This window comes from Tiliqua scincoides, chromosome 2 (genome assembly GCF_035046505.1).
Source record: "Tiliqua scincoides isolate rTilSci1 chromosome 2, rTilSci1.hap2, whole genome shotgun sequence".
NCBI classification, from domain to species: domain Eukaryota; kingdom Metazoa; phylum Chordata; class Lepidosauria; order Squamata; family Scincidae; genus Tiliqua; species Tiliqua scincoides.
The window spans coordinates 4,665,006-4,679,515 of record NC_089822.1 but is presented as its reverse complement, the minus strand read 5'-3'; the positions used below and the strand labels follow the sequence as shown (position 1 = coordinate 4,679,515).

The following is a 14,510-nucleotide window of genomic DNA, read 5'->3' as shown; positions in this document are numbered from 1 at the left end:
TTATCCTCGTGTGGATTTTGTTTGTAAAAATTTTTAAAAGTAAAACCATTTTTAGATACAGTTCTTTCTCAAGTTATGTACTCACTGCATTAAATCATTATGCGGTCCAAGGTTTACATTACAAGGAAAACAGTTTTGATATCATTGGATCACACGTATCCAATGTGTTCAATGTGTCTGGCCATTTTTTAAAAGTTAGAAACTCAAGTGCAGACTTAAAATATACGAGAGGAACCTGGAACCAGACCTGAACCTGCCTTCAGTGTGAAGGAAGGGACTGTATGTGTGCAGGGTGACCAGATACAATGGAAGACAGAGTGCCTCTAACCATTGTATAGGAGAGTTTGGCAGATGCTGCTCAACATGGAAGGGTTTAAAAACCTGCACTTGCCCAAATCCCCTCTTCTATACAATGGTTAAAGGTAGAGGCACACTGTCTTCCAATGTATCTGGTCACTCTGTATGTGTTCAGAGCTTCTGAGATAGTCAAGGCTCCCAGTCATCTAAAGGAGCTAGACCCTCCTTATACTTGCAAGCTGCCTGCAGTGATGCCTGGGAGAGGGGGTCACCTTCCTTGGGTGCCTGGGTGTGGGGATGGGAGGAAACGCATACCCAGGATTGTACAGAACTGCACACGTGTTTAGGGAAGTGACTGTACCACAAGACCACATTCAAAAGACCACTTTAAAAGGATTCCACACAGGACAAAAGCCTTAAAAAAATCCAAAGTAATTCACACCATCAGAAACATGCATGCAACACACTTTTGGGGTCTGGTTTTAGTCAAGAACATTAAAGGCAATAAACAGATCCTGCTTCTTTAACCCGCCTAAGCTTCTGTGATCACAACTGATCCCAAAGTGGTCTTAAAAAAAAAAAGATGCTTCTCCCCAAATTCTTTATCGCTTCATGTAATCTCTTACAAATAAAAGGGATGATTGCTTGAGGTCTTTCAAATTCGCTCCCATTTGAGGGTTTATGGAAATGGAATTGGGGTGAATCCACCCTAGAAAGGTAAAACACTGCCCAAAGAAGGTATTGGGGTCCGAATTACCCCAGTGTGAAACGCTTAAAGTGATCCACACTGGGCTATTTATTTGAACCAAATATTTATAATCGAACACACCAAAGGTCTAACCGGTGTCCTGCTTCCCACAGAGGCCAGGATATGCAGGCCTAACGGCAATTGTCTTCCCCTGCCCTGCATCCCACCAATTGATATTTCATGGCATGCCGTCTTCACACAAGGGGGTCCAGTGGTGTAGCTGGAGGAAGGCAGAGCACCCAGGCTGGCACGGAGAGGGCAAGGGGTCCCTCCCTTTGGAGCCATTCCCGGCAGGGGGAGCAAAACGGCGCCATACAGCTCCGTTTTGCTCCCCCCACCAGGAATGGCTCCAAAGGGAGGGGCCCCTTGCTCTCTCCCTGCCAGCCTGGGTGCTCCACCCCCTCCAGCTATGCCACCACGGGGTCCCAGAGAGCCAGTGATAGACCTCTCCTCCTCCATAGTCTCATTCTATTTAGAGCCATTTCAATCACTAGCAGCAGTTCAGGAAAGAAAGGGTTAAGCACTCTGATCTGGGTTTTAAATTAATAACTCCAGGTTATTTGAGTTGAAGGAAAAATAATGAGTAAGTCAGATACTGGAGTCCACAGAAATTACCATCTGAGGTCACTGTAGTCTGCAACTACATTCTAATCTGTATATACTGTAATTCTGTTTGTTGCATCCCTGCTCTAAACATTTATCCTCAGTACAACTTCCATGTCACTGCAAACACATGAATCACTGTCCAATACATTTACCTTTTGGAAAATGAGAAAAAAATAAGACACCACCACACGGACTAAATTGGAGTCAATCTGACCACAATACCCCATTAGTGAAGGGGCTTTTGTGAGCCTAGGAGGGTTAAGAGCCATTAAACCAGGGCAAGCACAGAGCTTCGCTTCCGAACTGCGCTCTGCAATCTATATACGCAGCATGGGGAGGGTGTGAGGGGAGACAGAAGAAGCTTTCCAATTATTAGCCGTTAGTCACCCCGAGGTCGCAAGCATGCGCTTGTCAAGCCAGGTGCTGGCAGGCCCCAGCGCCATGCTACTTACTTCCTCCAAATGCTCCTTGTCAGAGGCCTACATTAAAGAGACCCAGTCATTAGTCGTGCGCGGAGAAGGGGCAACCGTTTCCAGGTCATTAACCAAAGTCTAATACTTTGTCTTCTTCTCGGAAATTTTAGACTGACCTAATTGGCTGAAGGTCACTCTCTCAGCATAACTATTAGAGTTAACGTTCCGTAGAGCATCAACCAGATACAAAGGACATCACTAGTAGAATGATGCTGCCCCCCCCCCGCCCAACCACATCACATGGAAGTTACTATAGCCTGGCTGCTCCTTCCCATGTTGCTCGAGCATCACCAGAAACCCAGGACTACATGGGAGGAGGAAATTGTGCAGCCCCTCCTCATGGCAAGAAAGAGATCCCTGAATATCCCACCATGTTAGTTCGCCACACAGGAAGAAGCTCTGCTGCAGCAACGCCCAAAAAGATGGCTTGAAAAGGCAGCCTTATAGTCTTAGGACTATACACAAGACACATTTGCCTTGGCACCAATGCAGTGGCGTAGCTAAAGGGGGTGGGAGCCTCACTGTGGCATGCAAGGGGCCCCTCCCCTTTGGAGCCTCAGTTTTGTTCCTCCCGCCCAGAATGGCTCCAAAAGGGAGGGGCCTCTTGCATGCCACAGTGAGGCTCCCTGCAAAACTTAGTGCTTTGCACCCCCTCTAGCTACACCACTGCACTACTACATAAGAGCAGTTCTGCTCAATCAGGCCCAAAGTCCTCTAGTCCAGCATCCCGTGCACCACAGGGCTTCTGTGATGCCCACAACTGGAAGAGCTCAGAAAAGGTAACCTCCCCCATTATCCTCCAGAAATGGGTACACTGCCTCTGAACAAGGAGGGTCCACTGAGCTATCATGAAGTAAAAATGAGGGCTCACTTCTAACATTACAGTAGAAGAGATGCTGATTTTGTATTATTTTATATGATCTACAGTAGAGTCATGTCTTACGTGAGGGTTTAGTTCTGAAGCCAGAGTGCAAGACGAAAATTGCATATAGTCAAAATAACCCTGAAATCCAACCCATACTTCCTCTTTAAAACTGAAATTTTATGATGAGACACCTGTGGGAATTGAAATGACTTAGAGCTCACAACACCAGTGCTCTGCCAGCGGGGAGAGTCGCAAATGTGCGGTAAATCATGCCTGCAGCCCTCAGAACCAGTGAAATGCCAGTGCTAGCTCAGCACCAGCCAGCGCTGGGCTAGCACCAGTGGAAGGTCAGTGCTCCATGGCTTGGTGGTCATGCGGACCAGTGAGAGACAGAGAGGTAGGTGGGGGCATGGGGGGAGGTGGGGGGAGGGTGGGGAGACGGCAGGGAGGAGGCATGCCGGGGGAGGGTGCGAGGTGGATCTGGTGGAGCTTTGCCCCACCAGATCCTAAGACTCTGTGTTGGGCTACCAGCCCAACACAGAGCCTCTTGATTCCACGCCAGTCCTTGGGTTGCTGTAGAACTGAGTAGCTCCATTGCGGGACTACTCGCCTTATCCAGGAGAAGGGGACGAAAGTCCCCTTCTCCCAAGGAGCTGCCGGCGCTGCCCAGTTTGTATGCAGGATGCAACGGCAGCCATTTTTGGTGCTGCTGCAGCCCTGGGCACTGGGCAGCTCAGGACTGGACTGCGAGAGAACAGCAGCTTCATTCTCCCATCTCATACTCATTCCAGAGCATATACAGTACAGTACTCAGTGCGCAGGATAGTGGGTGGAATCACCTGCACTACTTAGGCTGAAATCCTAACCAACTTAAAAATGGCTTAAGAATGGCTCCCTCTCTTGACATCTTTCGGCGAGGCCTGAAGACCCTTCTGTTTAAACAAGCCTTCTGAGTTCTCGGCCTTTTAAAATCTTTTTAACATCTTTTAATATTTTTACAGGCCTGATTCTTTTATGACTTGCTGCTGCTCTATGCTCTTTTTACCTAGTTTTTATTTTGACTGCTGTTTTTTATGATGTGTTAATATGTTTTTATTTGTTTTTAAATTATGTTTTTAATATGTTGTAAGCCGCCTTGAGTCCCTTCGGAGAGAAAGGCAGGGTAAAAATAAAGTTATTATTATTATTATTATTATTATTATTAACTTTCCCTCACTGATACAGCTGTGCCAACAGGGCATGCGCTGCATCCTGCACTTCGGAGGCAGTCATGGAGACCTGTTCAAGATAAAGGAATGTTTGTCCCCTTACCTCGGAGCTGCATTGCCCTTACCTCAGTGCCAGAAATTTGGTAAGGGCTGCACCCTCCAACTGTTTTATCTCTGCCTCTCTCTCTCTCACCAAGTGCATATATTTGAATTCATACAATTTAAATGCAAATACGATGCAACTCAAATGTACATTTTTTATTGTATTTGTATATAGTTTAGAGGGAAAGATGAGATTGACAAAATAACTTATACTGGCACCGCTATCAACCGGCACCCATTAAGCCAGTGGTATTCAGACTGGGGCATCACAATAAGGAGCAGGGGTGAAGGCAGCGACATGTTCCCTAGGATCGTGCCGCTAATGGGGCTGCAGGGACTGGAATGTACTCCCCCTGCAGCAGCCTTCCCGGGGTGGGGGGAGCCCTGTGCGAGCACCTGCAGGGCTCCCCAGTCGCTTTGAAGTGAAAGTAGAGAGAGTACATCCCAGTCCCTGCAGCCCTCCCAAGTGGCATGATCCTGGGGATAGCATTGCTGCCTCCCTCACTCCCCCGCAAAGACTTAGCAGCTCTCAAACTATGCCCAATAACAGCAGTGAAATGGCCGGCTGGGCTATTCCTTGCTTGCAGATGATCACCAAGACATTCCTAGCAGGTGTTCATTGTGAGCTGCACTGGGACCCCATCTTGGCTGGAAAGTGGAACGTAAATATATTAGAGTCCATGTTTACTCAGAGGTAACTGGAGTGCCGCAGCATAATGATCACAGCTACTGCTTTGGCAAACTCTGCTTTCCAGGGACTGGATATCTTACGGAGAATCCCCAAACCAGACACACTTATGTGGTTGCATCAAATAAAGTCTGTTCTCCTCACAACATGATGTCAGACCTTTTGGTTTCTGGTGAAGTTTTATTTTACATCTGAAGCTCACAGATACTGCTCTTTCACAAGGTCTCTTGTCAACCTTCCAGAGACCAATCTGTAAAAGCAGCTGCTTACCTTTGAAATTCAAAAAAAATATCCATTTCTTTGGTTTTAAAAAGGGCCCACTTCAGGCAGAACCCTACACCAGATAAAACTATAACAACTCAATATCCACCAAGGGATTTAGGGATTTTTTGGTTCAGAAAAAAATGGCAATTAAGGGGATACATGATTGAGACTTACAGAATTATGCATGTTGAAGAAAGCATGTTTTGCTTCCTCTCTCCAAACACTAGAACCAAGGTTCATCCAATGAAACTGATGGGAGGGGGGTTAGGGATAGATGAAAGGAAGAACTTCTTCACACAGCGCTTAATTAACCTATGGAACTCATTGACACAAGACATATCAAAAGCCATTAGATGGCTATAAAAGAGGACTGGACAAATTGATGGAGAAGAAGTCTGCCTGTGTTTGCTACGTGCTACCACTGGGTTCTGCAACAGCCTCTGAAGACCAGCTGCAGGGGAGACACCTGCCTTTCCCTCCTGCTTGTGGGCTTCCCAGAGGCAGTTGCTGGACTACATGGGCCTTGGTCCAACTCTACATGAGATGATGCTTCTGTTACAGGAGTTTCCCTCATACCATCTGCCAGAACAAAACAACACCAGGAGTTGGCTGTTCGATGCTACAAACTTTACATGTAGGAAAGTAGCATCTGCTCTTGGATTCAACCTTGGCTCTGTGATGGCCACCTGCTGCCTATAAATGGGTGGATTATAATGCATTTTTATTAGAATTCCAAGGTAAGCTAGCCTTACAGAGAGGTGCGTGCAGCTTCATAGAAGTTAGTTTATTGCCACAGTAAATCTCCAATAGATCAAACAGACGTATTTACAGCTCTGTTCCAGTTGTTCACCTCAATTTGCACAGAACAGATGACAGTTGCCTTGAAACTCGCAAAATCTGACATTCATTAAAAGAAAAAAAGTCTATGGAATGGTGTTAAAAGTGAATGGTGCCAAACTGCCATCCCACACAGGTGCATTGGGCCAGTGGTGAAAGGTGTGTCTTGCCTGGAATCTATTCACACCCAACAGCTGGCACAGTACTTGTCAGAGTACAGCAGGGGTGCCCAAACCCCGGCCCTGGGTCCACTTGCGGCCCTCGAGGACTCCCAATGCGGCCCTCAAGGACTCTCCAGTCTCCAATGAGCCTCTGGCCCTCTGGAGACTTGCTGGAGCCCTCACCGGCCCAGCGCAACTGTTCTCAGGTGAGGGCGACTGTTTGACCTCTTGCATGAGCTGTGGGATGAGGGCTTCCTCCACTGCTTGCTGTTTCACATCTGTGATGCAGTAGTGGCAGCAAAGGAAAGGCCAGCCTTGCTTTGTGCAAGGTCTTTTATAGGCCTCGAGCTATTGAAAGACCTTCATTTATTCATATAAGTTCATCTTTAATATATTCATTTATGTAAACTTATGTAAATTTATTCAAATTTTAAATGTAAATTAATTATTTTTCCCCTGGCCACTGACACAGTGTCAGAGAGATGATGTGGCCCTCTTGCCAAAAACTTTGGACACCCCTGGAGTAGATGATGGAGAGTATGGAGTTACTACAGATCAGAGCAGATACAGCTTCTGCACACAGACTCACTCATCCACCAGGCAGGAAAGACAAAGAATGAATCTTATTGAGCAATATAGTCCTTCTGCCCTGGACACCACCCCAAACCAACAGTTTCTTCAGATTTTATCCCAAGAAACTCACCACTAATCACTGTATGAAGAAGACTGTGGTTGCAATCCTAACCACACCTTCCTGAGAGTAAGCCCTATTAACAAAATAGGACTTACTTCTGAGCAGACCTGGTTAGATTTGTGCCCTATGAAAAACAATATACTTTAGGATCAGCTGAATACAAGGTTGGGTATCACATCTCTCTTAGGATGGTTCTCAACCCCTTGTAATGTGTGCAGTGGGCAATACCCTTCCCTATTCATTTTTCCCTTCAAATGGCCAAGCTCCCTACTCCTCTATCTTGTATTCTTTCTATCCCAGAGAGGCTCTCAAACCTAATCCTACCTGGGAGACATTCACAGAGGAGGACTGGAGCATGGGAAGGCGGGATTCAAGCTCTCTGCAAATGTCCCACCCACACCTCTGTTCTCTGCAAATATGGGGCAGGGAACATCTGCTTGCTGGAACTGGGCTCTTTACAACAGCCACCCGCACTCCACGGGAAGCTGTCTTAGGGAAAGTCAAAGCATAAGAATACAAGTGCCTGGGCTAGATGGACCAGACTGGTAGATACTCCCTAAGATTTCAGGCAAGATTTTTAAGCCTGCCACCGATCCTCCCTCAAGAAACAGCAGGGATAACAGAAAGCTGCTGCACAGGACCCCTTCAAGCATACTGCCAGTCATCTGGGATGGATTCCAGAAACTTCCTGATTGGTTAGCCGACACCCCTTACGTGAACCACTCAAGACAAATGCTCAAGAAGTGCTGGGGCTGCACTTGAGAGAGTTGCAAGGCCAGTAGGGAAAAAATCCAGAAAAATGGGGGGGGGGGACTATTCTCCCCATTTTTCCAGTAAAAAAGTTGGAAGTCTTGGGAAATGCTGGGAGGGGGACTTTATGGACTACACTGGGTCTTCCTTGATCGTGGGCTCGGCAGCCATGGCTTCAAATATCTGCAGATGCTGAGCCCGTGGCCAGAGGATCTTAGAAGGCCTCCCAGACACCACTGGAAGGCACTTCCTGTTTGCCAGCATGAACTGAAGGGCCTTCAGTCACATACAGGAGGCTTCTGAGAAGACCAGGAGGCCATGGACAACAACCTCTAGAGAGCCAGATGTAGGCCCCAGGTAAGTAACTGCAGCATCATGTAGGCCCCCCCCCTCCCCCAGATTTCATTATTCTTGGCAGTCGGTATTCATGAGTGGTCCTGGAACAGAATCCCCACAAATATCAAGGGCCCACTGTACTTTCTTTTAAGAACGAGTGAATGGTTTTTCAAGTTAAGATTTAACGCATTGTTTCATCTGCTCTTCGCACACTGCAGTGAGGCGCTGCCACTGGCTAGCGGCTGATCTTAGCCATCTTTTCCCCAGACAGTTGGAAGCACTTTGAAGAAGAGATTGCTGTTTGTGATGCACTCACCGATTCCATGATTGCCTCTAGTAAACAGACATGGCTAAGGTCTGCACTGCTTCTGGAGAGCACAAGCGTTATCCAGTATGGAAGGAAACTATGTAGGAAACTACATGATAGGAAATTACCTATGAAGGAAACTATAGGTTTTCACGGCCAGAAATAATCCAACAATTTAGCATATCCAAGTGGAAAGATCACAGCTGTGTCAAAGGATTAAAATCCATGTTGTTAAAAAGGTTCAACGTTTTGTTCTGTAACCTTTCCAGAACTGTCCTATCTAGGCCCATTTCCTGACGTTCTGGAAAAGTTACAGAACAAAATGTTGGACCTTTTTAACAACATGGATTTTAATCCTTTGGCACAACCATGGTCTTTCCACCTGCATATGCTAAATTGCTGGATGAAAGGAAGCTCTTTTTAAGGCCAGGTAATAAAAGTCACTGCATTATGTTTGCAACAGTGGTGCCAGATTCTATTTTCAGTTAGTGTTCTATTTTCCTTTTTTTTTTTTTAACAATTTGTATTCTGGGGTCTTCGGCTGCGACCACTTGCTGCTCTATCTCCAGCATTGGCTATGTCTGCCATTAATTGCTTAAACAAAACTAAGGCATTCATATTTACCAAACAGCATAATTTTAGGAGGTAGCCAACGGTGCAGTTCTATGTTTACTCACAAGAAAGTCACAGTGTTCAATGAGGCTCACTCCTAGATAAGCGCGCACAAAACTGCAGCATGTTACACCTTATACGATCTTAAATTGGTCAAGCTATAGATCCAATAAGAAAATATTGCATACGTTTAAAACTTTTCCAAAAATTTGCTTTGTTTCACTGAGGGAGGGGGGAACAAACAAGTTAAGGTCTTTATACTTTTATCTGTAACCCAGAACCTGGCTTGCAAATCTCTTCTTCAAGCCCAGATCCTGCAGTCAGGAGCTGGTGCCAGAGTCAGACTCTGAGATGGAGAGTACACTGCACCTCAAGCGAAGCAGACACGTAGAGCAAACTGCTCTGTTCACCAGACAAAGAAAAAAGGCCAGGCTCCCCGCAGGATATGTGCATGGCTTGGCCTGCTCAGAAGCTTCCAATTGCCTGTCTCTTGCAGGCAATTAGACGCAACCCATTCTTTCCCTGCTCCCATTTCTTTGCCCAAGAAGCTGAGTACATAACGCTATTCAGTGACTAGTCTCCTTCTACGAAGACCTGCAACAATTCCAGCAGAGTGCACAATAGCACAGGTCTCCTCAGCAGCTGTGCCAATACAGCAGGATGTCGTGAACTAGCACCAAGCTCAACGCTAACCAAGCACAGTTCCTCACCTTGGCTAATCGGCTCATCTGATCTTCAGCAAGTGTGCTGCTTGTCCTCCCTGGAGTCTTGGTGGGCTCAGAGCCGTCCGCTTCTACATTGGGCCAAACCTTTAGATCGTGCATCCCTTGGCGGAACATCCTACAAAAGAGGTGCCACACATTAGCACGCCAGCATAATAAGCTGCCTGAAACCAAGTCAGACCCATTAGTCCACCTCGCTCAGTATGATCTACACTATGGCAGTTCAACTTTTGCCAGCTGAGGGGCCGCATGATGCTTGTGTCAGCTTGAGCATGCTGCAGCAGCCAGGGGAGGATGGGCTGCATTCCGCCCCAAGAGTGGCCAGGACAGGCCTCATGGGCCTCATGTTGAATAACCCTTATCTACACCGACTGGCAGTAGCTCTCCAGGGTTTCATACTGAGAAGGACCTTATCTTAGCCCTCCATACTAATGTCAGTAGAAACTGAACCCAGGACCTCCAACATCCGAAGCGCCAGCTCTACCAGCCCTTTGCCCTGTCCCTGAAGGCTATTTGGAAGTTCAGACTATGACTCCTAGGGACCAATGTTACGGAATGTACCATGTACCTTTGTGACTCCTGGTCAGTTTCAAGCACAATTCCATGTGTTGATGCTTATATCTTAAAAGTTCTATACCTAGGTGGGGCTCAGGAAGCAGCCTTCCCTCTAAGCTTTGCGGACGCGCAGATGGAACCAGGGCCCTTTACAGCTTCCATCATGGAAGTGTGGAGCTAGGCAATGACAACATCGCCAAGGGCACCAGAGCTGCCTCTGCACAACTCCATTAGAGCTCTGTGCACTCACTGTAAAAATTACAGGGGACATTAATGGGAGGCCTTTCTCCAGGTGCTGCAACCTTCCCAAAATCACTCAGGCAGAGTCCAATGAGAAGGCATTTGCTGTTGAGGAGCCCTGCCAATGTGATGCTCTCCCCAACTCTTTTCATCTTCTGGCATCAGGCAAACACCTTCCCATTTTCTCTGGCCTCTTTCAGATGTCAGCTGTACCAGTTTTCTCTCTCTGCTGCTTTAACACTATTGTTTTGATGCTCCTATTCACTACTTTGGTGGATTGCTGTATTTGCTTTTTTAATTGTTGTCACCAGCCTGAAAACCATCTTAAAAGGATATACATTTAAGAAAAATAAATAATTTTGGAGAATTAAAGACACAAACAAGATACTTGCCACATTGTTTGTCCCAGCAGGGGGCAACAGGTTTGCTGGTCAGAAAGTGAAAGATGTTCTCCGACAGGTGCCTTTAAATGAACTGCAGTGCTGGTGCTGGACTGAAACTAGGGCCAAGGCTGGAACCTGCCCTTTGGTTGATGCAGGAAAACTATTCTCAAGCCCACACATTTCTTTCTAACTCTGAAAGTCAAAGGTGGCCAAGATTGTTCCTACAATCAACAAAAGGTCAGTCCAGCATGCTTCCGGGTCATTCAGAACCCTTCTTCAAGTTGGATGTTAAGCTGAATACAGACCGGAATTCAAAAGCTTGCTCCCAACTGAAAGAATATTTTCACTGATAATCAAAAAAGGCATTACCACACTTTGGGTTCTGGATTTTGCTGTTTAATGGTCCTTAATTAAAACAGTTTAATGCTGTTTTGCAGGCTTCCAACTCTACATGCCTCTGTTCGGTCTGGAAAAGGGGTGGGGGGGAGAGAGAGAGAGAGAGAAACATCCAAACATACCCATACTTCCCAAAGAGCGAGACCGTTGTTCCCCCAACAGGTACTGCTTTGCCAGGTCCATACACATCCCATATCGTCAGGGCCACTTGAGCATTTCGGGGCAAGTCTGGGTACTTGACAGGCAGTTTTAGCCATTCGTTCCAGCTGCGGAAAGAGATTCACCGTTGGTTCAGGTTTATACCTACACCTGCTCCTTTTTAGGGAACCTTCCTGTTAAGGACAGGAAATGTCAAGTCAGGGCATTATCTATACCCCATCCCCCAGAAGAGTATATTCCAAACCCCTTCTCTAAATGTTCTTCCCCTCCCCAATGCATAAATCTGCCATTTTCAACATTTTTCTCCTCAAGGCACACTGACCTCTCTGGTCTTCTATAAGGTTTTCACCTCCTGTGATGCTTCTGGGATTTTCTTCCAGGTTCTGTGGCTGTTTCTAGGGCAACTGCCTACAGTAACAAATTGTCTGATCCCCACTTCCTTTCCAGCTCCATGCTGGAGCACCTTTCATCACCCTCATCAGAGGACAATGGAACACCCAGCATGGTGAGGGCAGGGAGTGGAATTCTGACCCACTGATGACAACCAACTGTTCAAAGCACAAAGATACTTACTTCCACCTGGTACTAAAAGCCTTGTAAGATGTCCGAACCGGAAGAGCCAGGGGCTTCCCTTCTGCAAAGACCTGGCAGGTCACGTACAAGTCAGAGCAGGTCTCCTGGTACAGCCCTGAGAACCGCAGCATGGGATTTTCCAGAACTGCTTTGTAGCTCTTCTGTTCTCTTTTCCCCTCCAAGCTTCCACTAATAAGGCAAAGTACAAACAAAACAAAAATAACAGCAACACAAGATATTCACAGACCCAGAGCTCAAGAAAAGTCTTTCCTGAAACAGAAGATGTATGGATTCATTTGACTGGATTTTAAAGGCCTTGGCGGTGAACAAACTACAACAAAAACAGAGCTGCCAATACACAGGAGAAGAGACAAATATGTTAAAATCCCTCCACTATTGGGGGTAGCTCACATAACTGAACACTTCTCTGCAGTGTGGTGGGCACAATAAGAATCCATGCACATAGAAACCTAACATGTCAGGTTGAACTTTAAGCTGGAACTCTCTTCCTGGCATGTTCATTTCCTATGTGCAGAGATTTTTTATATACATTATACTCAAATTATGCACCGGTGGAGGAGGTTCAACATCATGGAGCGCTTTTATGTCCACCTGTACCCCAAATTCACCAACACAGGAAAGCACCCAACTCTTCCAACCTTTGCACATAAGATGCATGCCCTACCACTCACTGAGAGAGCAATCCCACAGAGAAAAGCATCCAACAGCCTGCACCCCAGACAAACACCTCTCCCTGTATACAAATGCTCCATTCAGTATGGAAAGAACGATTAGCACCTGCAGGTCCTGCACTCTAACAGGTGCAGAGACTGTTTTATACAGATCTGTCCAATTGCTGCTAAATTCATAACTGGGCAACACTCTCCCCATGAATCCTTTTAGACCAGTGTTTCCCAGTGTTTGTTCCCCACTGTATTTATTTATTTTTATTTATTAGATTTGTATTCCGCCTTTCTCCCTGATGGGCACCCAAGGCACTGTACCACTTTGCAGGTCCACCTATTGGTAGAACCGCCGGAAGTAACTGGTGATGATGTCACAGTCAGTTACGTCTATATTGGGAGGCCAGATGCAACATGACAAACACCAGGAAGAGGCACAGGGTGGATGGGGGGGGGCTTTTCTGAGCACTCTTAAAATGCACACCGGAGCTCCGCCCGCTAAGCCGAACCTCCTACCACTGCCCATCACGTTGCATTGCTGGTGTCGCTGCCAAGGGGTGGGGGTCTGTGGGGCTCCAGGAGTAGCAGCAGCTACCACCTCAAGTGGCACCGGCGGTACAAGCAGCTGGTTGAAAAACACTGAACTAGATTATCATTTGCCTGAATCTTGTCAGAACAAAAACAAATAATGTTCCAGACATTGTCAGCAACTAGTCATTGCGAAGTATAAATCAGTGTGGAAGGCAAATCTAAGTGCACAGTGAGTGAAGGTGGGAACCTACTGGGAGGGCTCATCGATGTCTCAGGCACACTGAGCCCCAGAGCTCAGCCACTTTCCAGTGGCGTAGCTGGAGGGGGGTGCGGCACTTGCGGCGGCGGCGGGGCGGGCAAGCGGCCCTCCCTTCGGAGCCGTCCCCGGCGGGGGGAGCAGAACGGAGCCATACGGCTCCGTTCTGCTCCACCCTGCCGGGAACGGCTCTGAAGGGAGGGCCGCTTGCCCGCCCCGCCGCCGGCCTGAGCACTGCACCCCCTACAGCTACGCCACCGCCACCTTCCAGCACAGGCGCAGCTGTGCCAACAGAGTCCTGCAGCTGGGCCCTCGTGGAGGCCTCCCTGAGGTCAGGGGGTGCTTGTCCCCTCGCCTCGGCTGCAGGGCCTGCCCCCAGACTGGAGCCAGGCTCCCCCTCGGAGCAGGCCCCTCGGGGCGGGGACCGGCCTCTCCCTGCACCGCCTGCTCGGCCGAGTGAGGTAGCCGCCCGGTGTGAGACCTCCGGGCCCCTCCAGGGCCGCGCCGCCCACCCGCTTCTCCGCCCTTCTGAGGGCACCACCCTGCGGCAGGGAGTTCCGCAGAGCCCTCAGCCGCCCCGCCCAGCCCCTGCGCTGCGCAACTGGAAGCCCCTCGGGGCGGAGAGTGCAGCCCCGCCCCCCCGACTGACATCTTGAGCTGGACGTTGATGTCCAGGTCGCAACTGTGCACGTAGCAGAACCGCTCCGGCTCCGCCATGGCGGACGCGGCCCTCCTGCGCCCCGCCCCGCCCCTCTCGTCGCTCCGCCAATCAGCAGCCGCCGGCTCGGAGCGGCCTCCCATTGGTTCCGCGCTCGGCGGCCATCTTTGGGAAGGGCAGAGGGAGCGCGCTGGCTTCGGGCTCCTGCTTGCCCGGCTCAAAGATGGAGGAGGGGGCGGGGCTGCACCGCCCACGGGTGGAACCAGGGCAAGCGCGCTCCACTCCGAGCACGTGTCCCCGTCGGGTGCGCGCACTGCGCGTGTTCATGTGCTTATACATATAGATGTATTGTGTTCGTATGTTTCTATACATGAGTGTGTTTCTGTGGTTATATATGTATGTGTGT

General features: G+C 48.3%; 1 protein-coding gene across 2 annotated transcripts in view; it reads right to left on the bottom strand.

Annotated features, from left to right (window-relative positions):
• Positions 1–14,187, bottom strand: part of PIK3C3 (phosphatidylinositol 3-kinase catalytic subunit type 3) — an 88,710-nt gene extending 74,523 nt beyond the window's left edge. The window contains exons 1-5 of one of the 2 annotated variants that reach the window (XM_066615019.1): positions 14,096–14,187; positions 11,977–12,165; positions 11,367–11,510; positions 9,659–9,788; positions 2,104–2,130 (exon numbers count right to left, since the gene is read on the bottom strand). In XM_066615019.1, the coding sequence (XP_066471116.1) occupies positions 2,104–2,130; positions 9,659–9,788; positions 11,367–11,510; positions 11,977–12,165; positions 14,096–14,163 (558 nt within the window). In that variant the 5' untranslated portion in view covers positions 14,164–14,187. The remainder of the gene's footprint in view (positions 1–2,103; positions 2,131–9,658; positions 9,789–11,366; positions 11,511–11,976; positions 12,166–14,095) is intronic. The other variant, XM_066615020.1, reaches the window with a different exon arrangement.
• Positions 14,188–14,510: the final 323 nt, after the last annotated feature.